Here is a 26446-nt window from a genome sequence, read left to right on the forward strand (position 1 = left end):
TTAATAAGAAAATAGTTTTTGTGCCTTTATTTGTTGTTTAATATTATGACTGAATATATAACGATTACAATACTTACAAATTTAAAATTTTGTCAAAAATTTATAAGTACAATGTTGTGCGAAAATAAAATAATTTTGTATCCTGTACTATAACAAATATCTTCCAATTTTAGACTCTTTTGCACCATTTTTCAGTCTATTTTTTAATATACAGTCTACATATAAATATTTGTAACACGCACATATACTATATATTGCCAATAATTAGTACACTTGTTGCATTTTGTCAATTCCAAGATCGCTTACTTTTAAATATAAAATGTAAATATTATAAGTGTATTTTATATTTTCACATTTGACTATTCATTATAAAACTATTCGTACTTTCAATTCTTTCTACTATAAATGCAGTGTAAACGCATAAGTAACATATATATGAGGTTTACAGAAGTCACAATTTGTTGGCGTTGTTCTTTTTGATTTAAAACTGGATGTATAATTATCAGAACAACTTTTTCAATATATACAGTATTATATAATAATATAACATACGTACATATATGTAAATATCGGTATCAGTTTAACTTTCATTTAAGTATCCAAATTCATACAAAATATTTATTATACTCGTATAACATATATAATTGCTATGCGAGTGTGCAATCTGTTTACATCAAATTTTATTTTCATCAACTTGGGTACTAGATAAAACAGATTTTAAGAACTTAGAAACCTCAAATTCAAAATTGTTGTCATAATCGGTACTTAATTGCTTTGCCTAACGAGGATTAAGGTGACATCAATATGTAGGCACTTTTGTTTATGCGGTAGCAAAAGCTAATGCTTCTTGTAGACACTTATTTTCTTTCAGTTACTTAATGACGTCACATTTTGTATATTTGACATAAATATTTTTTGAAAATTTAGATGATATGTATACATCGCATACCATAAAATCTATACCCAAAAGGCAGCGTAGACGATTAATGTGTAGTTGCATTTAAAACCGGTGTGATCGCCCATTCGGGGAATGAATTCAAGTTAGAGTACACCACCGCACCCCACGTGAGACTGAAAACGTACAACACGACTATACTGATGACTGTTGGACCAATACCAGCGATTGCCTGTACAAATTTAAACTCATTTTAATCTTAATTAAAACAATGTATAGCAATATTTAATTCTTATAATAAGCGCCTTTTCACTGAAATATTTAATCCTTGACTTATAAATATTCATCATTTTCATAATTTATTTAGAAGCGACAATAAACTTTAAAGTTATTCAATGGAATAATGAACTCCGAACCCATATGAACATACTACTAAGCATGTATTAAGACAAGAAATAATGGAAGTATTAAAAATCGAATGTTGAGAGAGTGTCATGTTAAATTTGGTCGATTAATTAGCTAATTCAAAAATGAATTCACATCAAAGCTTGCCCTATAATTATTGTAGATAAATTAGAGTTATAATGTTTGGAACTATTCATTAGATATTTGATATATTTAATTTAAAACAAGCTTTATTAAATAATCATACCAATATGATAACTTTTATTACTTACCATGTCTTTTGATCTAATATTTGCATAACCGGCAACCAGTGCGTTAGGTGGTGTACTCACTGGCAAATGGAAAGCCATACTGCAGGCAAGACCAGCCGGTAATATCAAGTATAGAGGATGGATTTTAATTGCCACTGACTGAAAACATGTAATTTTTATAGACCTAAGGATTTTCTAATTTTTTTAAGGGGCACACCTAGTGTGAAACTTCGATTTATTTTTTATACACATTGCTAATCTCTACATTAAAAAATAACACACTATAATTTTAAATTATTATTTAGCTACAGTGTTTAAAAGTGTAGCTGCCAATTTTCAATGTAGGCGATCGGTCTATTTTTAAAGAAGTTTTTCTCAAAATAGCATTTTTCGAATTTGTTGGGAGGTAAATAATCCGATCACTATATACATATATATAGTATATATTTTTTTATACAATCAAAAATCGAATTTTGACAGGGCAAAAACTATCAAATTTTTGGTAAATTTTAACTTTTTTGAAAGCACGGACAATATCTGCTATTCGATATATATTTACATATATATATATATATATTTGGTTTCATCAACGAACTAGACCGGAATCACCCCTGTGGTAAGGACCCTATTTAGTCCCGTTAGAGACCACATTTACCTCGAATTTCAGTGTGTATTCTTAAACTATGTACCTCTAAATACACCCTTGAAACTTTAAAACAATTGATACAGTAGTTTTTTTGTTTCACAAATGTTGCTTTTTTTCGGATGTCACATTAGGTGTGCCCTTTAAACAGATCGACGCTTTTACCATTTCAGCTAATACGGGAATAATAATATTTGCGATTGCTACGTTAGAGCTGAACGCCGTCAAAAACACAGCCACTAAAATCACTACCAATAGCAGAACGGGGTGGGGGAGGCTCTTTAACACAACCAGGGCGTTGCCAATCATGGAGGCCATACCGCTGACTTTGCTACCCTCAGCGAGTGCGAAACCGCCACCTATGAGATATACGTAAGCTTTTATGTGAGTATAATACTTTAAATACAAAGATCAGTTGTAATATGCATTCACACTTTTTGGCTATGTGTATAAATTAATTGCACATAAGTAATATTCTGGAAACTATAATTGCCCATAAAAAACTTACCAAGCAAGAAAATAAGACCCCATGGTACCTTTGATTGAATAAATTTCCATGTAACCAACGATGGCGTGGGAGCAGTAGTGAACGGACCTGTTAATTAAAGAGAATTTCAAAGTATGTATATTTAAGTACAAGAAACTAATTAACTTACGTTTGCATAGACAATATCGTAAGAAAGCATAATTTGCTGGCAAAACGAAGCACATGACTACTACAAATATCGTTGGCATTGAATTACGAATATCTCTGAGAAGATAAAATAACTATTTATTATAAAACAAAAATTATTATAGGCAAAAGTTCAATTACTTTGCGTTGAGCCAGTCAGCCCAACCAGGAAAAATTCCGGGCTTACGTGTAAAATACATAACAACCATGAAAATGAAAAGAATCATAACTTGAATTTCATGCGCTTTCATTGGACCCAATTCCTTATAACGTTGATCGATAACTTTTTTTGCAACATCAGCGCCATTCTGACCCATTCTAACTTCCTCAGCTTCTTTGCTTTTTGGACGGAATAACCCCATAAAGTGCCATTGTAGCCAAACGAATGTCAGACCCGTGTATACCAACATTGAGGGTACTGAATAGAACATGAATGTGGCGAAGTCCATTTGCTCCGAAGATGTTGGGAAACGACTGTGAAGTGGACATTTTAAAAATTATAAAAGAAAATAATTTTCAAAAACATGCAATGTTTACCCATCATAAATGCCTTTAAAAGTTAAATTTGTTGCTGTGCCAATAATAGTGCCACATCCTCCCATAGACGAAGCATAAGCGATACCCAGAAAGTAGCACAATGTCATTTTGGATGGGTATGGTGGTCTGGAAGAGATATATATAAGCAAATTTAAACAGATTGCAATATGCTCACAAATATAGCTAAGTATAGTACAATACATTAATCAGCAGTTAACAAGTAAGGAAGAGCTAAGTTCGGGAGTAACCGAACAACTCTTGTAACTTGCAAAGATCAAAGACAGGGAAGTACCTTCAGGTACATAAGGCCTGTTATTTATATGGGTTTAGGACCAATTTCTTCATTCTAAGCACAAATATGCACCGTTGTAAGAGCAACATGCTCTCTTATTTTTGTTAAGATAACTCACATATTGGCCGATATATTTATATTTGCGGTAAAAAGGCAACTATAAGCACTGGTTCCACATATTCAGAACATAGGGGCTTGAAAAATTTTAGTTTGACTTACGCAATTTTTGTTATAAGGTGGCTCACCTCAAATACACTATTCGCGAAAATTTTTCTTCTGATATATTCGTTCATTCCTGATTTTTATACTGGAAAGTGAAACTTTCAAATCGAATTTAAAATTGTGTTATAAGGGAAGTAGTGCACTTTGACGTAGGAATGTTAAAGTAGTGGCAGGTATCGAATTTGGTTGAAATCGAAAGAGCAGATCACGAGATATGGCTTTCACTTAAAAGAGAGCGATGTCACGCTCATTATCTGATTTTGATACTGGTTCTTATAAAGCTGTTTAATACTTTCTTGGTTGTACAATTAAATATCTTTTTTTCAAAATTTTTAGCCCACAGGTGCCCTTTGCCACTGCGATCCCCTGTGTCAAATCGCAGTTTTATATATGCTTTCTTTTAATGGCGTTTTGTGGGCGTCACACTGGTCCAATTACGCCTATCTACGAACTAGTCCTCATTTCTTTGCCAAGGATCATATGTACCAAGTTTCATTACATTGCCCCATTTCTATTCAAGTTGCAGTTTGCACGGACGGACGGACAGACAGCCATTCGTCTCGTCATCCTGATCATATATGTAAATATATGTATACCCCTCGATTAGTTTTAAGTGATACATACAACCATTAGGTGGACAAAACTAGTATAGTATAGTACTCGGTAGCAAAATTAATATCAAAAATAATGGAATCTCCATTTTAAAAAATGCTTTGAACTTACTCTTCTTCTGCAGTATTATTCTTTTTTCCGACAATTTGATATTTAGGCTCCTGTGTCATTTTACATAATCCTTGCTGATTGCGAAATCCAAAACAGATACATATGTATATTAAGTATTCATTTGTATTCAATAAGTATTACCGCTTGAAGTTCTTCCAAAACAGCTTGTATAATTGGGCACATCATTGCTGTGCAGGCAGCATTGGAAATCCACATCGATATAAACATTGTCACGGCAATAAGCCCAAAATGTAATCTTAAAATAAATCGTTTAAATAACTATATTACTTATAACTTATTTGCAGGCGAACATTTGTATTATCAGAGTTATCATTTAACACATTTTCGTTTATACAAAGTTTATTGAATATATCACACGCATACATACCTTCTTGGACTGCAACCAACCAACTGAATAACTCGTAATGCCAAGCGCTTATGTAAATTTGAATACTCGACTGCAAGAGCCACCATAATGCCACCCATGAACATCACTAAGGTATCCTTGAAATACAACCGGCAAGTCTGGTCTGAGCTCTAGAATTAAAACGAATTATGCAGCCATCGCATACATCCTTTTTGAATACCACCTACCATTATCCCCATAATGGGAAACGCGACTATTGGTATCATAGAGGTGACGTAAAGTGGCAATGCCTCAGTAACCCAATAAACTGCCATAACCAACAGCAAATACATGCAACGATATGCCTAGAAGAGTTGAGGTTTGTTATTCAAGCCTGCTTGTGTTTTTATAGTAGTTTGAAACGAATTGTTTTATTTTAAGCACATTTTCTTAGCAATGGAAACATAATTTTCAGAGCAGATTATTAAACTTTTAATTTTACTTACGGGCGTGTTGTCCATCAGCATGACAGGGAGGGCAAGGAGTGGTGTTAGGAATACGACTAAACCCTTCCAGTGAAACGAGAAGAAATTTTTGGCATTTTCGCTATATGAGGTAGGAGGCGTTGAGGGATTCCCCACTTCACTATAATTATATTGTAAATGATATTTAGATATTTAACTGAAATACAAGTAAAACAAAATCGAATATTACATTTCCATTTTGAGCATTTATAATCCCAAGGTTTTGATCCTAAAAAGAGAAAAAAGGATAATATGTGTAGTTGGTAAAGTTATTCCAATATCTGTCATAAGTATTGTATGGTATAACTAGTAGATATTGAATATTAAATGAAAACACTCCAAGAATGTCTCTGATGAATTTTCCACAGTTTTTAGGAAAAATTACACTTCAGAAGGAACCCAAAACATCAATTTGTAAAATTTGAATTTCGAATGTTTTTCCTTGCTGTAGTGACAAAACGCTTGGGTCAGTAAACTGTTAACTCATGCTTTTGCAAATTGAATTTTTCGGGCACAATGAAGTACATAAAGTGCATTCGGCGACTATTGCGATGAGTGAAATTCTCAACAAAGAAGGTCCATTAAATTTTTTGTGCGAAATCAAATTTCTAGTGCCAAAAGTTTATAATGTTGGAAAAAGTCTTCGGTGATAATTGTTTGCCGCGAGCAAGTATTTTTGATTGGTACAAATTATTCAGGACGGCCATTAACATCAACTGATGATCAACAATAGAGGAATCGACGATTAACAGTTAGAGATCTTACTGGCTTTGTTGGAATATCGGAAGGATCAGTAAAAACCATTTTGAAAGATCATTTGGGCCCAAGAAAAGGGAATAACCGATAGGTTTTAAAATCACTAAATTTTTTCGGAAAACAGTGTCTCGTTATTGTATGTGAAACAACGCTATGTGACTACCAGGATGTCATGAAACGAATTAATAATGGCGATGAGTCTTGGATCTATGAATACTTATTACCCGGAAAGAGACAATCAATCGATCGAATATCCTAGCAGGTCAAAAATCAAGGTTATGCTGACAGTTTTCTTTGATTATCGAGGTGTGGTGCCCTCCAAATTCCTTTTGACCGGCCAAACTGTCAATAAGGAATACTATTTGAGTGTTTTGCGTCGTTATCGCGAAGCTATTCGTAAAATGTGGCCGCGTGACTTCTGGCTATTCAGCAAACTCAAACGACTGCTCGGGGAAATCGTTTTGAGCCGATTGAAGACATAAAACGTGAATCGTTATACGCATTGAAGGCTATTCCAAAAAATTAATTTAACAGCTTTTTCGAGGATTGGAAAAGACGTTGACACAAATGTATTGGGTCCAAGGCGATTACTTTGAGGGGAAGGACATATATTTTTAAGAATAAATTAAGACTTTTAAAATTATGAACAAAGTCTTACTATTTTTTGCTTATATTAGTAAATTATCAGGATGACAATACGAGGAGTATTGTTAATTTAGCTAGCTATCAGAACATTTTTAAATAAAATTTTGGAGACTTAAAGCGTTACATAAGAAAAGCAAAATCATACAGCCAAATACTAACACTGCTATTTTAAAAGAAAATTTCTTCAACGTGTTAACTTTATTATACTCTCGCAACATTTTCTACAGAGTATTAAAGTTAAACAACACTTAACTGTTGTTTGTGAGACATATAATTAATCGATATAGCTATCGAATTATATCTACATATATAAATGGTCAGCAGCTGTACACTCTTATATAGCAAAACTAATACGGTTGTGTAAACTGACGTTGAGCAACACCAAAATCTCCATCAGGTTCGCGAGACCTCTCCGAGCCGTTTGATGATATTGACTTCTTCAATCATCGCTGCCTCTTTTAACAGCTGCTGGCGTATGCCGATGATATTGATATCATCGGCCTCAACACCCGCGCCGTTAGTTCTGCTTTCTCCAGACTGGACAAGGAAGCAAAGCAAATGGGTCTGGCAGTGAACGAGGGCCAGACAAAATATTTCCTGCCATCAAACAAACAGTCGTCGCACTCGCGACTTGGCTCTCACGTCACTGTTGACAGTCATAACTTTGAAGTTGTAGATAATTTTGTATATTTAGGAACCAGCATAAACACCACCAACAATGTCAGCCTGGAAATCCAACGCAGGATAACTCTTGCCAATAGGTGCTACTTTGACTGAGTAGGCAATTGAAAAGTAAAGTCCTCTCTCGACGAACAAAAGCCAAACTCTATAAGTCGCTCATAATTCCCGTCCTGCTATATGGTGCAGAGGCTTGGACGATGACAGCAACCGATAAGTCGACGTTACGAGTTTTCGAGAGAAAGGTTCTGCGAAAGATTTATGGTCCTTTGCGCATTGGCCACGGCGAATATCTCATTCAATGGAACGATGAGCTGTACGAGATATACGACGACATTGACATAGTTCAGCGAATTAAAAGACAGCGGCTACACTGGCTAGGTCATGTTGTCCGGATGGATGAAAACACTCCAGCTCTGAAAGTATTCGACGCAGTACCCGCCGGGGGGAGCAGAGGAAGAGGAAGACCTCCACTCCGTTGGAAGGATCAAGTGGAGAAGGACCTGAAAACAACTGGCGCGCTGTTGTTAACTCGGCTATAATCGCGTAAGCGGTGTCTACGCCAATTAAGAAGAAGAAGAAGATATAAATGGTCAGGATGAGGAGACGAGTTGAAATCCGAGCGACTGACTGTTCGTCCGTCTGTCCGTTTGTCCGACTGTCGGTGCAAGCGATAACTAGAGTAAAAATTATGTCGATTTTTTTAAAAATAATGTGCTTTAGTGCTGAATACGAATTGAATCTGTTAAGACCTTGGCCTAAATCCCCCATACCTATTATAGTGACTTCCGTTTATTTAGTTGACGTTTTTTCATATACTCCATACATCTCATGGAAGTTATTAGCCTGATTTTAAATCAAATATTTCGAGCAAGAAGCACAAGAAGAATATATTTGCATGTACATATAAGTTAATAAAATATCAAATTTAATTGTAATTCATTCGGTTTCTTCGAATAATGAATGTTCAATTCAGGGTTGCGAATTTTTCAACCCAAATTAAATTTTAATTTTTTAATCCCGATGTTGGGATTGGGCAAAAAGTTTGTTATAATAGCGAAAATCATTATATGTGACCTGGTCTACGAAAAGGGAGCTAACGTGCGAAAACTAGTTTTCTGGGAAACAGCTGTTAAAAAAATCTTCCATCCGAATCAACTAAAAAGTGAAAATTGTTTTTTTAACACCTAAGCCCCTTTTCCGCAGACCAGGTCACATATGTTGTTGTAGTTGGGATGATCCGATGATCAACTGTAGATATGTGATTTCATTTAAATATAAGCGGTGCCACACCTATAGTTCCATTTTAACTCCTGGTCCGCGTCATTTAAGATGGAAAATTTAATGTCTCTGCTGCATTTAGTTACTGATTTATCGCACTTTTAGTAGATTTTAACAACCTAGTAAAAAAGAAGGGGGTTTGCTTATCATCCGATTTCATCTATTTTTATGCACTCGCAAGAGGTATCGAAATTATTTGCCACATTAAAATTGCGATTGGGCTAGATCCACTATTTATAAAATTGCAAGCCACAAGAACTCCTCGTTGCTGCGATCATAGTTGTGTATCTTCATTTGCCATTTGGTTATTTAGTCTTTTCTGGGAGTGGTGGTGGTCCGATTGCGGCCATTTACGAACTCGTTCTCACTTTTTGCCAAAGATCTAAATTTTACTTAAGTTACATCTTGCAAAGACATCTTGATTTCAACTCGTCTCAGCATCCCGATATTTTATATAACTCTATATCTATCTCGTTTATTTTTAGGTGATACAAACCACCGTTAAATGAACATAACTAGTAGTCTCTGTAGCAATTTGTTGAATGAGTATAAAAATTGTATAAACTAAAGTTGATAAAAATGCAATTTCAACTAAATTGTCCTTATTTTTCAAGGTTGTGCCATCTATTTATCCTGTACCACAGTTTTCGCATTTTAAGCCTTATTGCTTGTGTAACAATGAATTATCACCTTAGTTTACACAATTATAGAATACGAATACATGTGTTAAGTAACTCTTGCAGATACGGGGTTTGTCCGGAAAGTAATAGGACTGAGTCGATTTAAAAAAATTTATTGAACCAATCGTTAAAATTCTTTAAAAACTTTCAAAATAGGCTACTTCTGCGTCGATGCAGCGCTGCCATCACAATTTCCAAGCATTGAAGGCGTCATGGAAAGCATTCTCCGGAATAGCCTTGAGAGCCAAGGTGCTTGCCGCTTGGATCCCTTCTGTCATCTCAAAATGGTTGCTCTTCATCTTTATATTCAAAGATCCATGACTCGACACATGTGATTGCGTTATTAAGAATTGGGAGTCACTTTTACACATGTCCAAATTTCCTTGGCACACTTCCACTCGCTGCAATTTTTGGTCGTCAGTGAGCACTTTGGGACCATCTTCGTGCACACCTTGCGCATGTTCAAATTTTGATAAATTTAACATCTGGTCAATTAAATGAATACTTAGTCGACGGTCTGAGTTCAAAACTTTGCGCACATGAGTCACACTGTCGGTGTTTGTTGAAGTCGCAGGTCTTACGGCCCTCCAAAGAGGCCTGGTGCCACTGAAACACTTGCTAAAGCAACATCTAGGTAAGCCTGCTTGATAATATCAAACATCACTGTCGCAGATTTACCGGGTTCCATACAAAATTTAATCGCGTACCTCTGCTCTAACGAATGTTGCATTTTTGGGTTGCACCACTTACAGAAACACGTCGCACGAAAATGTTTGTTCTGACTCTCCAGGTTCTCGGAGACAACTGACCAGCCGCTCGTTCGTTAGCTAGGAACGCCATCTGTCGGATGCAGTCGGTGCGCGCACACTTCCAAGTACAGTCGGGGAGGAAGAAAATAAGTCCTATTATTTTCTGGGCAAACCCTGTATATTCTGAATGGGGAGTATATCTTTTTTTTTTATAATAATTATTAACTATTTGGATAACATTAATTAGACTGAAATATGTAAAGATCTATTGTAGGCTCGTACCGAGGTGGAAAAAAGAGCATTGAAGTTTGCAGTTCCGAGAATTCATAGAAAACCAGGTGATCATCTTTCAAATATTTGAGGAATTTCGTTCAAGACTTGCAGAGACGAAAATAAAAGCTGGAATGTTTATAGGTGCTCAAATGGTTTAGCGAATAGAATAAATGGAATCGGTCTACAATTTGGTTTTTCACCTAATCATTATATTAAATTTATTCTTAGGTTGAGTTTATGTTACATTATCTCATGTGAATGATTTTAATATAATTTTCGTTAACCCTAAATTATCATATAAGTTAGTAAGATACAATTTTGATTGTTTTGCCAACACCAAAATGAATTTTTCCACCTTTGATCCTTGTAATTTGCGATTGTGCAAAATATCCGAACTTAGCGCTTTCTTACTTGCTTAGATTATTCACTTGAAAGAAAAATTCAGGAATATAAGGTTTTAATTTCTTGTAGCGTTAGAAAATGGATACGATTTACATGCAAAACTTTATTAATATCTTGATCTTGTCATTCTCTTAACAAATCGACATGCTGCTCAAAAATCTTGCTTATACCTGTTCTTGAAAATTTTGAAATGCAATTCTCACAAACAGAAGAACTCTTCAACAATAACTCCACGATTATCCTCCTGCCGCCCAATCGACACGATGGCCTCGATACCTACATACATACTCGAGAACTCGCATATTGTAGTTTTGTTCACCTAACGGTTGTTTGTAACACCTAAAACTAAAAGAAATAGATATAGAGTTATATATAAATGATCAGCATAAAATGACGAGTCGAACTCTAAGTGCGTGTCTGTCTGTCCGTCGTCAGTGGTATACGGTATACGGCAGTTGAAGAAGTATATTCTAATGGTTCAACACGATCACCATGTAGCTGGTGCATTGGCTTTATGGGGAGTCTCCTGCAAAAGCACTATTTTTGGATTTGTCCTTTGATTTTTTCCTTCTGGTTATTGGTGATTTTTAACTAGTCTTCAAAATGCGAATTTTATTCAAAGCCTGAATATATACGAGTACTATAGTTTAAATATTTATGTACATAACAGGTATGACTGGTAAATATTGAAGTTATTATTCGTTTTTATTATAAATTTTAAAAATATGAAAATAAATGTAATATAAAAAACCGTAATTACGAAAAATGGTTTCAATGATATTTAGACGTAAATCGCAGAAATTATGTAAACTTTTTTGACTGACTGGTAAGAAAAATATGACAGCATATAAAAACTGTTGGACATATTAGGAGGTAAACAATCCAATCAATTTTGTTAAGTTCATCGAGATATAAGTATATATATTTTCGATCGTATTTAGAAAAATTTATATGAATTTCCATACATACATGCATTTGTAAAGTTATATTTATACTATATATGTATAGTTCATACTTACATAATGTATAAACGCATGTGTTACTTTATGTGTAGATATAGTTAAATTCCCACAATTATTCATTAAGGTCATCTTAATTGGGCTTTCGATCGGAATTTTTTTCAATCACAAACCAATTTATTGACCAGTGGCAAAAATATCGCGACAAATATAGACGCATATTTTACATATGTATGTGTGTACATGTGCATAACGCTAAATAAACTTGACTGCATATAACTTGCTCCATTCAGTGATAATTGAAAGCACTATTTAATTTAAATGAATGAACGAATGCATATTCCATTTTTTAAATTTAAATGCATTGCATATAGATAAATACATATGTATATAATATATTTATAAAAATATAGACATATTTACATACAAACATTCATATAAAAACTTCTGTAATATTAATTTATTTGTTTCGTGCTAGTTGTCAAATGTGTGTACAATTCATAGTGGATAGCCAGCTAAGTACGTACATTTAGACAGGTACCCCGCCAGTATGGCTGAACAGTGAAATACTAGAAATACTAGTTCATTAGCCGCTGGTAACCATCACTGGTTTCCTTTCCTTCCTTGTTTATGTACCTACTTTGACTTTATTATTTTTTTTTACCCCTTTTAAATGAAATTAACATTTTCCTTTCTCCATTCTGAAGCCGAATTTAAAATTAGTTAAGTTAGCCTCTCCATTTTTTAACACAGTGAGTAATGCTTTAAATGCCCCACATACATATGTATATTTAAATGGAGTGGTTATGCAATTGCTTTTCGCAATTTGTACTAACTGTCACGTACTCTGTCAATATTACTCCCATTTTTTTGTTTACTAGATGCTCTCATATTTGCAAGAATTTATTCAGAGTTTATATGAAACATAACGATATGTTCGCTCATTATCTCTCGTGAACTACTGATCCTCTGGATTACCTCAGTGCCGTCAATGCACTAGTCATTTTTTAAATGTAAAATCACTAGTAGAAACGCACTTAGTTATATCAGCCGCACCGAAATAAGTACATATGTACATACATGTGTAAATATTTACAGCGCGTGACCACTTAGTCGTCACATCGATTCCAATATATTGTATAAGCATATCTCTTGATGTGTATATCTGTTGACACCTGCTTACGTATCTAATACCGAGTGAGTTTTAAAAACGACATATCTACAAGAATCCTCATACGATAAAATATGGAAGTAACTACATATATAAATAGATACATATAAATGTATAAAATACACTGCACGTTCATAACTTCTTATATTTTTATTTTGACTGATTATATAATCAATCGATGACGGTGGCAAACTCGTAAAAAACTAAGTTCGAAAATACTTGTACTTACCTAAGAACACTCACCGCCAGCAGCGAGGACAATCAGTTGCTATATTTATGCTGGCGGTATAAAAAGTATAAATAAAAATATTAACACAAATATCAGACGGTCATTTTTGTATTAGTGAATGTTTTTAAATGGGCACGATAAAGGGTTACGTAACTGAACAATGCTGATGCCCATTGGAACGTCGATTACGCACATGACAAAATGTGTATATATATGTATATATTTATTTATTTAAGTATGTATGTGTGCTAATAGATAGGGCTGCTGTCAGCTTAGTAAAAATTGTTAAGATATTGTTTTGGAAATTGGTTCATGAATAGATAGAAAAAAGGCTTGTTATGTGCAGAGGGTGTGCTTAGTAAACAATACAAAAAAACTAAGAATGGAATGCACTTTGCTTGGCAGTGGTACCAATAAGTTGCTGATTGCTGTAAATAATTGGATAGTTTAAGAAGGGTAGAAAACGTGTTGAAAATAGCTAGATCAACACTGGATCAATTTGACCGGCGGAGTTAAAGGGAGCAATGTAACGTTTAAATCGTTGGAAAAGAGATATCAGAAAAGTTGCAAAATAAAATATAGTCGATTGCGTTAATATGCTGGACATGACAAACTTTACGTGAACGAAAGAGTTTAACATTTCGAAAAGAATTGAATAAACATTTTCTGCTCCTTCACTAGATGTTTTCTATTGAATTGGTGAAGATAACTTCTTTGGAGAAAGATGATGGATTTAGTACTCATTGTTTGCCATTCAATAAGCAACGATAATAAAGCAATGAAAGATCTTCATCGTAGCGTAAGCTTTTCTCCAAAGAGCTAGCATCATAGATAACTTGATCAGAATCTCTTTTCTTGCTCTCTCGCTTGTCAGCTAGCAAGGCACCCTGATCTGTTTTCTGACCTGGCAACAAAACACAATCAAAGTGCCGTCAACCAGCAGTTAGTGAAAAAGGCTGGATGCCAGAAGAGCCGCGCTATAATTACTTGACGAAATTAGTGTGAAATGAAATTTCATTGAACTGTGCGAACATATTTTGGCAAAATAAACGTTTATGTAAATTACTTAATAATTTTGCATATTAGCATTTATATATGTATGCATTTTCAAAGTGTTTAATTTAGTGTTTTGTATAATTTATTAAATACCCATATTAATATTTTTCAGCAGTGGCATCATTGGCAAATGTTATAAAAAATGCGAGTTTTGACAGCTCTCTCTCGAACCAAAGAGTCTCGTATCAAGTTATCTATGGCTAGCATAACAAGTAAAGAAGGGCTAAGTAAGTGTGCAACCGAACATTTTATACTCTTGCAACTTGCAGGAATCAAAGCCAGGGAAATACCTCAGTGTAGTATATACTATATAGTACACTAAATAACTCATACACTGACCGACATAATCGACATAAGGTTTGTTAGAAAATTTAAAACCATTATATGTAGTATGTGGGAGTCGGGGTAGTATCGACATGATTTAATCTATTTACCATTAACATGCCACACGCTAAAATTATTTTTTCTTGGATGTCAAAAACTACCTCAAATATAAACATTAATCATATGAAGTAAAGTCAGCCGGATATTCGAAACTCCTGATATTAGTCATATAGGGGCTAGGTCTAGTTTTCGCCAACTTTTATACTACTGTGATCAAATTGAAAGGTTAATTTTGAATTTATACTTCGCGTGTTTTTCGAATCGATAATTTTTCTCTTTAAGTTGGTAGTACTGTTAGTAATGTCTGAATTCATTGAACAAAGAAGTGCGATAATGCACCATCTCATACCACATTGGTTATTCGTGATCATTTCGCCACATTTTCAACTAATATCGTGCCGCAACCACCGCATTCGCCTGGTTTACCTTCGTGTATCTTCTGGCTATTCAGCAAATTCACATGACCACTTCGAGGACACCGTTTTTACTCATTTGAAGATATAAAAGCTAAATCGAAGAAGGTTCTGATGGCCATCACGACGGAGGATTTTTCCAAGTGGTATGATGACTGGAAAATTCGTTGGTATTGCAGATCACAGTAGTAGGTTTAGGTGATACTAACAACCATTAGGTGAACAAAACTATTATACTCTGTGGCAACATGTTCCAAGAGTATAAAAATAAACCAGAGCAAATCTTTACGAAATCTCTGATAGTACCATAAATTGTGAGCACAAATATATCCAAAATCGATCTTATATTTAGGCTAGGGATGCAAAAAAAAACATCGATGCATCGAAGAAAACCGAAGTTTTGGACCTTCTGATATGCATCGATATATTTTTCGATTGTGATTATAATGTACTTGCACTATTTATAACGTTTTCTAAAGAGTATTTGAGTGCATCGGCTTGTGATAGAGAGATAATTTATAAAGTTTTTTGAAACATATTTGGAGCAGCATATACTAGAAAATAATACTTCAATAGCAACGTTTACAACATTATATTACATCTATAACTGCTTGCACTTTATTACTAGGATCGCGCTAGGATTGGCAGACCACCAAAAAATTAGCAAAAAAGTATATGTGATTACCCCTCCATTGACACTTTTTCACTATTCAGATCTGAAAACAACGTAAAGTCACTTAACCTTGGTAGCACATAAATTTCTCGTACTTGTATACCTCATTTTGGTAAAAGAAATTTTCAGTCTCACGAAATTGCTCTACTACGATTAATTTTATATATTGTGTTAATTAATTATGATAGTTTTTCGCACACCAAAGAGATAAATTTCGTTACAGATGCAGGTAAGCGTACTGTAAATATACTTACATATGTATGGTAAGTATTGTACCTGTAACGGCTTGACTATGGCGCTATTTATCAACATTTTGTGATGTCGATAACCTTCCTCCCTAAGTACAATTAATGTGTTCGATGAACGGCAGCACATACGGACAAAAACGCAAAGAAATATTTATATTTATAAACATGTGGCATATACTCAATTCAGTTCAGTTATCAATCTCAATTACGACCTCTTTAATAACCTTAAATGTTCGTATCATCGACATTTTAAAACCTACTGATTGTTTATATGGCACGAAATTCTTGATTGCTTTTGAGTGGACGTAAACATTAAAAGATCTGTATTTTGTACTGGGAAAAGACTTGTTATTAGAATCCCGATTAGATCCCGTTAATTGAAATCTATATACCGCAGAATGCAAAGCACATGAGTACACATAATTCACGTAAGGTAAGACTAGATATTTAAACACACCGGTAGTAACTTTTATCTGCCGATCTGGTTAACAAAAAACAAAGCTGTGCTAATAAACCATAAAAACTCAAATAAAAGCCACTTCTTGGCTTCTTGGCGAAATGTATAACTTGACTACACGTGTCTAAGTTTTATAAATCAATCAGGTTCATACTAAGCAATTCGCGTGTGTTCATACTATTGAGAACAAAAATTAGGAAGTGTGAATATTCTTTTTTTTCAAATTTGGCTCTAGGTGATAAAGCAGACATTCCGAGCCGGAATTTTATAATTACTTTCTTATATTAGCTCATTTATTACAGAATAAAATCAAGATAGTTTGTTAGAATGTTATTATCACACCTTAATTAAGATCTACTATTTGAAGTGATATTGCCACCGTCATAAGTACTAAACGCGTTTTTCCAAAGTCTTACAAGAATAAATTTGAGTAAAACATTAAAAAATACACATCTAAGCAACTCACTGAAAGCATTTGTTTAATTATGAGATAAGAAAAAAATCATTTATAATAAAATTTAATTCATTTTCATTAGTTCTGCGCACCAAGTATTATGCAATAGCGTTGGCACACGCGTTTTAAAAAGTCTTCTAAAGTTGAGCATGCTAATTTTCGGTGATTGAAATATCACCTCATACGCAGTTAATAATAAACTTGTTGCCAAATACATGACATTATTATTAACATTTTCCATTTAGTGTATTATCAATAAATCTAGTTTTTTTTTTCAATTGTTGCTAACGCAGCAGAGTAATTTCATTTTCAACACTTATATTTGCAGGGCCGACGCATTCATTGATAAGATTGTAAACCAATTTCTTTACAGAAGATTGCGAAAACTTTTGATACATAAAGTAGACAGCATACAGAGATACATATGTATGTATAATTGGCGAAACGTATGATCTATTCGCAATCTTTTAAACTGATATTTAAAACTGGTGACTTGTGGTACAAATGCATATATATGTACATTTGATTACCCACACATTTACTTACTGATGTCATTTATTTATATTTCTTTGTACTATAAGAATTGATTATAGTCTGATTTGTATGTCAAATATAGAGTTCTACGTATAGAATGCCTACTCTATGCTTACTTAGAGCAAGAAAGAAATGACGTAGCTTACAGTAATGTTGAAGATTGAAATCTACTAGCAATTATGTCTACTCAAATTGAAAAAGATTCCTTTTTATTATTATTATTATATCTTAAATCTTATCGATTTGGGTATATGGATAGGTAGCAAATGGGTTATCAGCGTGTACCTCTGGCGTCATATGACAGCAGAAGTGAGTGATATTCACGTAAGATAATGATTCCTTATTTCACCATCATTGCTTTGATATGCTCAGCGTTAATGACTAAGTTTCATAACAGTAATATTACAATAAAAATACTCAAACACACAGTATTTTTCGAGCTTTCTACATAAAGTTCTGTAGTCTGTCTGCAATAAGAATGAATCTTATTGCGACATATGTACAAATGTACGTATGATTTGCGTTATACTTGAGTTATAGAAATGTCTATATTCATGCATGTGTGCATATGTAAAAGAAAAGTGCCGAAAGTTTTCCTTTAAAAGTATCCGGGTGTCCGCAGAGTGGACGCTGAAAGCCGAGCAGAGCGTAAATGCGCGTGTTGCGTAAACGGGAAACCTAGAACCCTAACAAAATAAATAAAAAAGCAACTGAAGTATGTATGCACTATACATATATGTATGCATTATGTACAGATGTCAAACAGATGCTGTACACTGTGATTACAATATAAACCCTTGTACTATATATTGAAACAAGTCTTCCCTATGTTCGGGTGTAACCGAACATTTTATACGCTCGTAACATGCAACGAGAAAATTATTTTCAAATTTCAATAATTAGTTTTGCTCATTATTACGTTCAAAATATAAAACCGTTATATACGGAGTGGCTAGCGTTATAAATCGAATTCACCCATTTATGTGGGGAGGGTAGGGATGCCAAAAATATTTGCCTTGATCGATTTGGTTCTTATAGCTTAAATAGTTTAGGAAATATGTTTATTAAACTTATTAGTGAGCGGGGCCATGCCTACGTAAAAAAAGTTTCTACCATAGAGGTCCTTCTTATATCGTTATTGTGAAACTTAGTTATGGCACTTTATATGCCCCGGATAATGGCGTTTTGTGAGCGTTACAGTTGTCCGTACCCATCTAAGAACTCGTCCTTTTTTAGCCAGGGAACACGTTTCATTACGATATTTCTATTTTTACTCAATTTACAGCTTCCATATTCTTTCTATATCGATTAGTTTTAGATAATACAAACAACCGTAAGATGAAAAAAACTATTATACTATTTATCAACATGTTGCAAGAGTATAAAAAAGTATGATAGTGAATTGAATGAGGTTCATTATTTTACGTGCATTATTTTATGTGCATTAAAAAACTCTGTGAATATTTAGTTAAGGGATCAATGATCAAAACCAGCAATACTTTAAGCTGTGCCTGCTTTGTTACCGTATCGTAAATATTTGATTTGCTTTGTGAATATAAATAAGGTGCATTACAAGGATTTATACCGCGACTGCCCCATGCAGTTAAGCGTCTGAACTATATTTTAACATTAATGCATGCACGAATGTATTTTCTTTAAAATATGCGTACGAAGTGCCGTTGGTGAGTAGTTCCTTACCTAAACCAAAGGATTTTAATGAATAGAGAAGGCGCAAATATTACTCAGTGTATAAGTTATATTCAATATAAAATAGAAAATATATTCTCGAGTATACCTGAGTAATGTCACAAGTTTGTGCAATCAGCCTAGACTTTTTCTGCTGTTAATTGATCCTTTTTAGTGATCGGAATATCACCTCCCACCTCTCCTTAAACAGTTAAGGTTGGTCCAAATATGTGGTGTTTTAGTGAAATTAAGCGAAAATTCTTGCTTAAAAATTATGTGGCTTAGCGCTTAATGTAAATGAAATCGATTTAAATCTTGGTGCAAACCTCACATCCCTAATGAATTCCGATCCTCTAGCTGAATTTTTGCACATCATTTCAATCTCAACTCTTTAATTGAGTTTATGTCAGATATGTCTTGTTTATGGATGAAATATATTTCGCTGACGGTAAGTAAAATATAGTAATAAAACTAACTTAGTCTATGACATACTATATAACATAACACATAAACAAATTTTGTTAGAGTTCATTTACTATTTCGTTACATTGATGATATTGATATCATTGGCCTCAACAACCGCGCCGTTAGTTCTGCTTTCTCCAAAAAGGTCTAGTAGCGAACGAGGTCAAGACGAAATATGTATCTCCTGTCATCAAACAAACAATCGTCGCACTCGCCACTAGGCTCCCACATCACTGTTGACAGTCATAACTTCGAAGTCGTAAATAATTTCGCCTATCTTGGAACCAGCATTAACACCAACCACTATGTCACCCTCGAAATCCGACGCATAATAACTTTTGCCAACAGGTGCAACTTCGGACTTCGTAGGCAATTAAGGAGTAAATTCCTCTCTCGATGAACCAAGACCAAACTCTATAAGTCACTCATTATTCCTGTCTTGCTATATGGTGCAGAGGCATGGTCTTTTGCGCGTTGGCCACGGCGAATTTCGCATTTGATGGAAAGATGAGCTGTATGAAATATACGACGACATTGAACTAGTTTAGCGAATTGACAGACAGCAGCTACGCTGGCTAGGTCATGTAATCTGAATTAACGAAAACACTCCAGCTCTGAAAGTATTCGACGCAGTATCCGCCGGGGGAAGCAGAGAAAGAGGAAAACCTCCACTCCGTTGAAAAGAGCAGGTGGAGAAGGACGTGGCTTCTCTTGGAAACTCCAATTGGCGCCACATTGCGAAAGGAAGAAACGATTGGCCCACTGTTGTTAACTCGTCTATAACTGCGTAAGCGGTGTCTACGCTAATAAGCAAGAAGAATAAAAAATTAGAGTATATAGTACGTTTAGTGGCAAACCGTGGAAGTAACGGCGAGTTCGTTCGGAGACCGACCGGAGCTACATTGTGTTGTTGGGTCTGACAAAATGATGGCAACCAGAGATAAAGAGAGGCCCAACTCTCCTGGAACGGGTAGGTTTTGGCATTTGGTAAAATACATTTTTTACCCGGAGAATTTAAATACAATTTCTTAAAGAAAAATTTATTGAATAATCATATTTTGCTCGAAATGCATTTTAAGGATCGGAAACCATAGCATATGTATTCAGCTATTTGCATTTTTGATCTATGAATGAGATAATTTTAACTCCCGGTTTGGCGGCTGATTAATTGAGCATTTCTTCAAGTTTTAGTAAACAATGATTGATTGATGAGAATATAGAAGAAATAAAATAAATGTGATAACTTTGTACTTTTGCTATCCACATTCCTAGATTATGGATGACACACCTAAATGAATGTATGTGAAAATTGATTTTAAAGTATGTAAATGTATTTAACATTATATCAAAGTTAAAATACTTAATTAAAAAATAGTCTGATACTATTCATTGGATTTTAAAACTTGAGAAAATGAAACACCGATATTATAATTCAACAATATATAATTAACAGCAATTGAAACCAAATATAATTATTTAAAACTTTAAACAAATCACTGCTTAATAATCCAGTCAATTTACAATATGTTCAAGCATGTTAAAAGTAACATACTGAAAGTCCACATTATTCCGGTAGGTTGAAAAGTTTTAATCGGGGTCAACGATTAAATTTAAGACGTTTTAAGCAAACAGTTGATGCAGTCAAAAAAAATATACACATTTATTTTCCAATTTTAAATTGAGCTGTTCTTACTTATGAAATGTTCTTTAAGAGTAGAACCATTCAATACTTTTACGCCATTTTATTTCTGATAAGCATTGAAACAGCTGTGTAATTAGAAGAACTGTAAGTTACAGGTTGGCTAGAATTCTTCAGAAGTTTTTTCAGGTCTGTTTAAGTAAGTATTTTAACCAACACTGAATTCACAAATTATAAATATTTTTAATTACATAGCACAATGTTATTCATTTTCTATTTCAAGAATTATGTTTATTAAGTTTTGAGTTAAAATTCAAAATTTAGCTGTATAGGGAAATACCATTCAGAATCAAATGGGCGGGGCAGCAGCTCCTTTTGATCTTGATATGAAGCCTTGTAAGAGACTGGAGCGAATGGAGCCAAAATAAGTTAGTACAACATGCTTTACCAGTATCGTACAAGGGATCCAAATTAAAGGTTAAAATTAAAATAAGAAAATTCCGAAACACAGCAATTGCAGTGAATAATGGCGTGGTTTTCTTCACACCTTCCAAGTGCTTCTCAAAAAGTATATTTCTAAGAATTCTAGTGTTTACTGTAATAAAGTGCTAGTAAAATGACACCAACAAAATGCAATGCTTTGTTTAAGCGTTTCCCTATTAAATTCACTTAATTTTGTAGATTTTTATGTAGGTAACCTACAAAAATTATTCGAGCTGCAGAACTTAATCGAGCAGGTACAATCTTTTATAAGAGTGTACAGCTGCTGGCGTATGCCGATGATATTGAAATCATCGGCCTCAACACCCGCGCCGTTAGTTTTGCTTTCTCCTGGCTGGACAAGGAGCACAGAAAATGGGTCTGGCAGTGAACGAGGGCAAGACGAAATATCTCCTGCCATCAAACAAACAGTATTGCTCTTGCCAACAGGTGCTACTTCGGACTGAGTAGGCAATTGAAAAGTAAAGTCCTCTCTCGACGAACAAAAGCCAAACTCTAAAAGTCGCTCATAATTCCCGTCCTGCTATATGGTGCAGAGGCCGATGAGTCGACGTTACGAGTTTTCGAGAGAAAAGTTCTGCGAGAAAATTATGGTCCTTTGCGCATTGGCTACGACGAATATCGCATTCAATGGAACGATGAGCTGTACGAGATATTCGACGATATTGACATAGTTCAGCGAATTAAAAGACAGCGGCTACGCTGGCTAGGTCATGTTGTCTGGATGGACGAAAACACTCCAGCTCTGAAAGTATTCGACGCAGTACCCGCCGGGGAAGCAGAGGAAAAGGAAGACCTCCACTCCGTTGGAAGGACTAAGTGGAGAAGGACCTGGCTTCGCTTGTAATATCCAATTGGCGCCACGTAGCGAAAAGAAAAACGATTGGCGCGCCGTTGTTAGCTCGACTTTAATCGCGTAAACGGTGTCTACGCCAATTAAGAAGAAGAAGAACCTACAAAATAATTTAGTTACTCTAGTTTTAGGACGATCCACCAGGTTGATTACTTGCCTTATATTTGAAGTGGGAACGTCGCGCTTCAGTTAACTTCGAAATGTTTGAAGTATAAGGAAAATTCACATAAAGGTGACATAAGTTATAAGTTTCAATATTTATATTTTAATTTATTAAAAAGTTTAACATTTTTTACTTACATATCACGTAGTCATATATTTTATAGAGATAAATTTTGCAGCAGTGGCAATCCCGCGACGAAAGTAAGTAAATATTAAAGTAGAAGCTACATGTATTTAAAGAACAAAATGTACCCTTGCCCTATCATACGTTTGTACAGACTGACTATTATAATACATACATATAAAAGTGCACAAATATAGTATATATAGTCGTATTTATGGTACATATATTTGCGCATTGCTTACGCCACAAATTGCCGCAGAGCGCTTTTCAATACAGCCGGAGAATATATGTACATATACAAATATGAGCATTAACGACCTCAGATGTATTTTCTTACAAGTATCTGTACATACTTTAGTAACCAGTGAACTGAGTTTGTTAATTCTGAAGGTATCTAAGTATATGTATTCTTTTTAATAACTTATTAAGCATTTCCTATGAACGCAGTAACGGAATTCAATATATTCAATAGTGCTGCTGATTCAAATAAGCAGGCTCTGCTGTATAATTGCACGTATGTTTATACTCATATTGGTATATACATATGTACATAGTATATCAATTTGTACAATATGCAAGTATATACCTAGACATATTGTAGGTAGACATGCACAAATCATAATTTGTGTAAAGCAAACATACACGTGCCACATTATGTGATTCATTCAGATAAATAGAGGATACAAATGGAAAATAATATTTCAATTAAAAATACAATAGCCATATCAATTAAGTAACACATATTTTCCTGATCAAGAATTTCTCACATTAGCATTTGGTATATGTATAGTATATATGTACATATATAAAGTACAAAATCATGAATGTATCGCGGAAAATGCTCAACAATGTATTTTTTCTGTTTCATCAAGTAAGAATTTTTTGCCATACATATTATTTCACAATTTAACACTGTCTGGGCAGCCATCACGCACGTCTCATCGCCAAGAACAGCTTTTATAAATCAAATGCACGTTTTCTTTAACTTTACCAGTCATGACAAGTATTTTTCACTGAAAATTATACTTACTTGCCGCTTTGTATCGAATAGGTATTGGTGCGAACGAACGAGCACTTCTCCACAAATATCACTGCACTTTTTCACAATATTTCGACCAACTTGTTGGACGCCAGGAAATGTATTTTTACTAAAATTTTGGAGGGAAGAAATGTTAAAATTGTGTTCACTTCAGTGGCAACACTAAACGCACCAAAATTAAACAAGAAAGCTTGACTTTTTTAAACTGCTTGAATAGAAAAATGCAAACAACAAAATGCCCCTATATTATTACACTCTTTCTGTTTTGCGGGTACACACGAAAAGCAGGAAATATTTGGAAAATGAAAATATTTACCAAACGTCAAACTAGCTAATCGTAATAAAAGTACAGGTAGACGACGTACGCGGATGTGGTTGCCAATGTAGGCGATGATTCGGTGTCGACACCAATATCGACAACTGCGAAGGCGACGGCAGTTAGCGAAGTACTGACTGGTGGCACTGGTGTAACTAGCAGTGGAGGTATGGCATTAACGCGGCATTTGCTGTCAGCTGTTGCTTCGAGAGTGCGCGAGAATTCCTCACAAGAGAACTGCAAAAGAAAGAAAATAAATGTAGTATAGTATATGTATGTATTAGGGTGCCTCAAAAAAATTATTGAATTTTTTTTTTTCAACTCTTACCCCCTCAAATGTTATAATGTTGAGAGTATATAAAATAAAAAACGTTTCTGAGAATAATATTTTGTCGCGGGAATTTTTAAAGTTTGAAAATCTAACTTTCTGAATATGTGATGGTTATTTTAGAGAAACGAAAATTCATTGCCGAAATTTTAGTTTAAATGAAAAAACGAAAATTCCTGTGTTAAATGTATAGAAAACTAAAATAAAAAAGAGACCCCTTAGAGTTAAGCTACAGCGGCCGGCTTGAGGAAGAATTTTTTTTTGTCAATCACTAACATTTGAGAGGGTAAGAGTTGAAAAAAAATTAAAAAATTTTTTTTGAACCACCCTAATATGTATATTCGAGTCACTTTGATAACGTTATGATTCTGTTTGTTTTCGCTTAAGAATATACATACATACGTATGTGTGTGTTTGAATATTTGTACTTGAAAGTGATGTATATGTACATATCTATCTATTCAAAAATACCTATACATATGTACATAATCAACATATTTTTTGGAAAACTTATTTTAGTGTAGCTTTGATCTACGAGTATGCGGTTAAATACCCTATAGGAATACATATAATAGATTGGTAAATTTGGTCACATATGTATAAAATTTAGTTTATTACGGAAAATCTGATCCGATCTGCAATCAGTTTTTGAGATATCTGAATGAAATTTAATAACTAGATGAATTTTGAGATTATTTAAATCATTTGTCGGAACCGGCCAGATTGAACAACTATATCATATATCTCACATACAACCGATTATTCAGTTATTTTATTTTCCGGTTGCTTGCCTTTAATTAAATAGTACGAGTTGGTAGTTTTGCAGAAAAGACTTATACTTAACAATGACAATAAAAAAAATTGGTCAACTTGTTGATAAATTTGTATAATCCCGAACAATTAAACTCCACTTCGCTGGCCTGAAACCGGTTTTAGACGCATATTCTTTTGGGCAAAGTTGTTCACAATTATCCGTATAACAATTCCCGCATACGCAATTTTATAGAAAACAAGTAAGGGAGGGCTAAGTATAGGTATAACCGAACATTTCATACTCTTGCAACTTGCAAGGATTAAAGCTGGGAAGCACCTTCTGGTACATATAGCTTATTAGTTATATGGGGTCTAGGACAGGTTTTCACTCGATTTTATTAATTCTAAGCACAAAGATGCACCGTTAGAAGAAATAATTTCATTAAGGTAACTCACATATTGGCCGATATATGCGATATAAAGTCAAGAAGTTCGTAATTGTTCATAATTGTTATATGGGGGCTAAGGCTATTGATGGTACAAGAGTATTTTTAACCCATTTGTTGCAAACATACTTACTACTATCACGAAAGGATTCTCTTTGAATTTCAATTATATATCTCACATATTGACCGATATTTACGGTAAATCGTCAACTATAAGCACTAGGTCAACGTATTCGTTATCTAGGGGTTAGAACAGTTTTGTTTCGATTTGCATAATTGTTATTCACAAGGTGGCACACCGCAAATGCACTATTGTGCACAGTTTTATCCTCATATATTAATCATTCTTGATGTGTATAATAGAAAGTGAAAGTTTCAAATGCATTTTAGAATATTCGATTTCGTCCATTTTCACACTGTGACATAGTGGGCGGTGCTAGGCCCATAGTATAATTTTTACTGCGGCTGCATTAGGGGCCTCTCTTACCATCTCGGAGGTAAAATTTAATGTCTCCGACTTATTGAATTGTTTATTTATCGTGCTTTTAGTAATTTTTCCATTACCATTATATGGGAAGGTG

At 34.3% G+C, this 26446-nt stretch overlaps 1 protein-coding gene and 1 long non-coding RNA gene across 2 annotated transcripts in view; one reads left to right on the forward strand and one right to left on the reverse strand.

The window, feature by feature from the left end:
- On the reverse strand, window positions 1-24486 carry LOC126762309 (protein I'm not dead yet). Its single transcript, XM_050478998.1, has 14 exons — window positions 24014-24486; window positions 5702-5740; window positions 5494-5632; window positions 5236-5352; window positions 5030-5178; window positions 4783-4897; window positions 4642-4715; window positions 3405-3530; window positions 3009-3341; window positions 2851-2945; window positions 2703-2789; window positions 2360-2553; window positions 1573-1710; window positions 1-1127 (listed from the first exon to the last, which is right to left on the reverse strand). Exons 2-14 carry the CDS (start codon window positions 5716-5718, stop codon window positions 984-986), a joined length of 1728 nt encoding a protein of 575 aa, XP_050334955.1. The 5' UTR covers window positions 5719-5740; window positions 24014-24486; the 3' UTR covers window positions 1-983.
- LOC126762395 (uncharacterized) overlaps window positions 2482-26446 on the forward strand; it is a 36862-nt gene continuing 12897 nt past the window's right edge. The window contains exon 1 of the long non-coding RNA XR_007667451.1: window positions 2482-2578. This is a non-coding gene — a long non-coding RNA (uncharacterized LOC126762395). The remainder of the gene's footprint in view (window positions 2579-26446) is intronic.

The sequence above is a fragment of the Bactrocera neohumeralis genome, chromosome 6 (assembly GCF_024586455.1).
Source record: "Bactrocera neohumeralis isolate Rockhampton chromosome 6, APGP_CSIRO_Bneo_wtdbg2-racon-allhic-juicebox.fasta_v2, whole genome shotgun sequence".
NCBI lineage: Eukaryota > Metazoa > Arthropoda > Insecta > Diptera > Tephritidae > Bactrocera > Bactrocera neohumeralis.

What these genes read in the sequence shown, in the direction of transcription:
- LOC126762309 (XM_050478998.1), bottom strand. An exon ending in ACGATATTGTCTATGCAAAC is followed by an intron (nt 2,790 to 2,850) that starts GTAAGTTAATTA and finishes TTTAATTAACAG; the next exon opens with GTCCGTTCACTACTGCTCCC. An exon ending in ATATTAGATCAAAAGACATG is followed by an intron (nt 1,128 to 1,572) that starts GTAAGTAATAAA and finishes AAATTTGTACAG; the next exon opens with GCAATCGCTGGTATTGGTCC.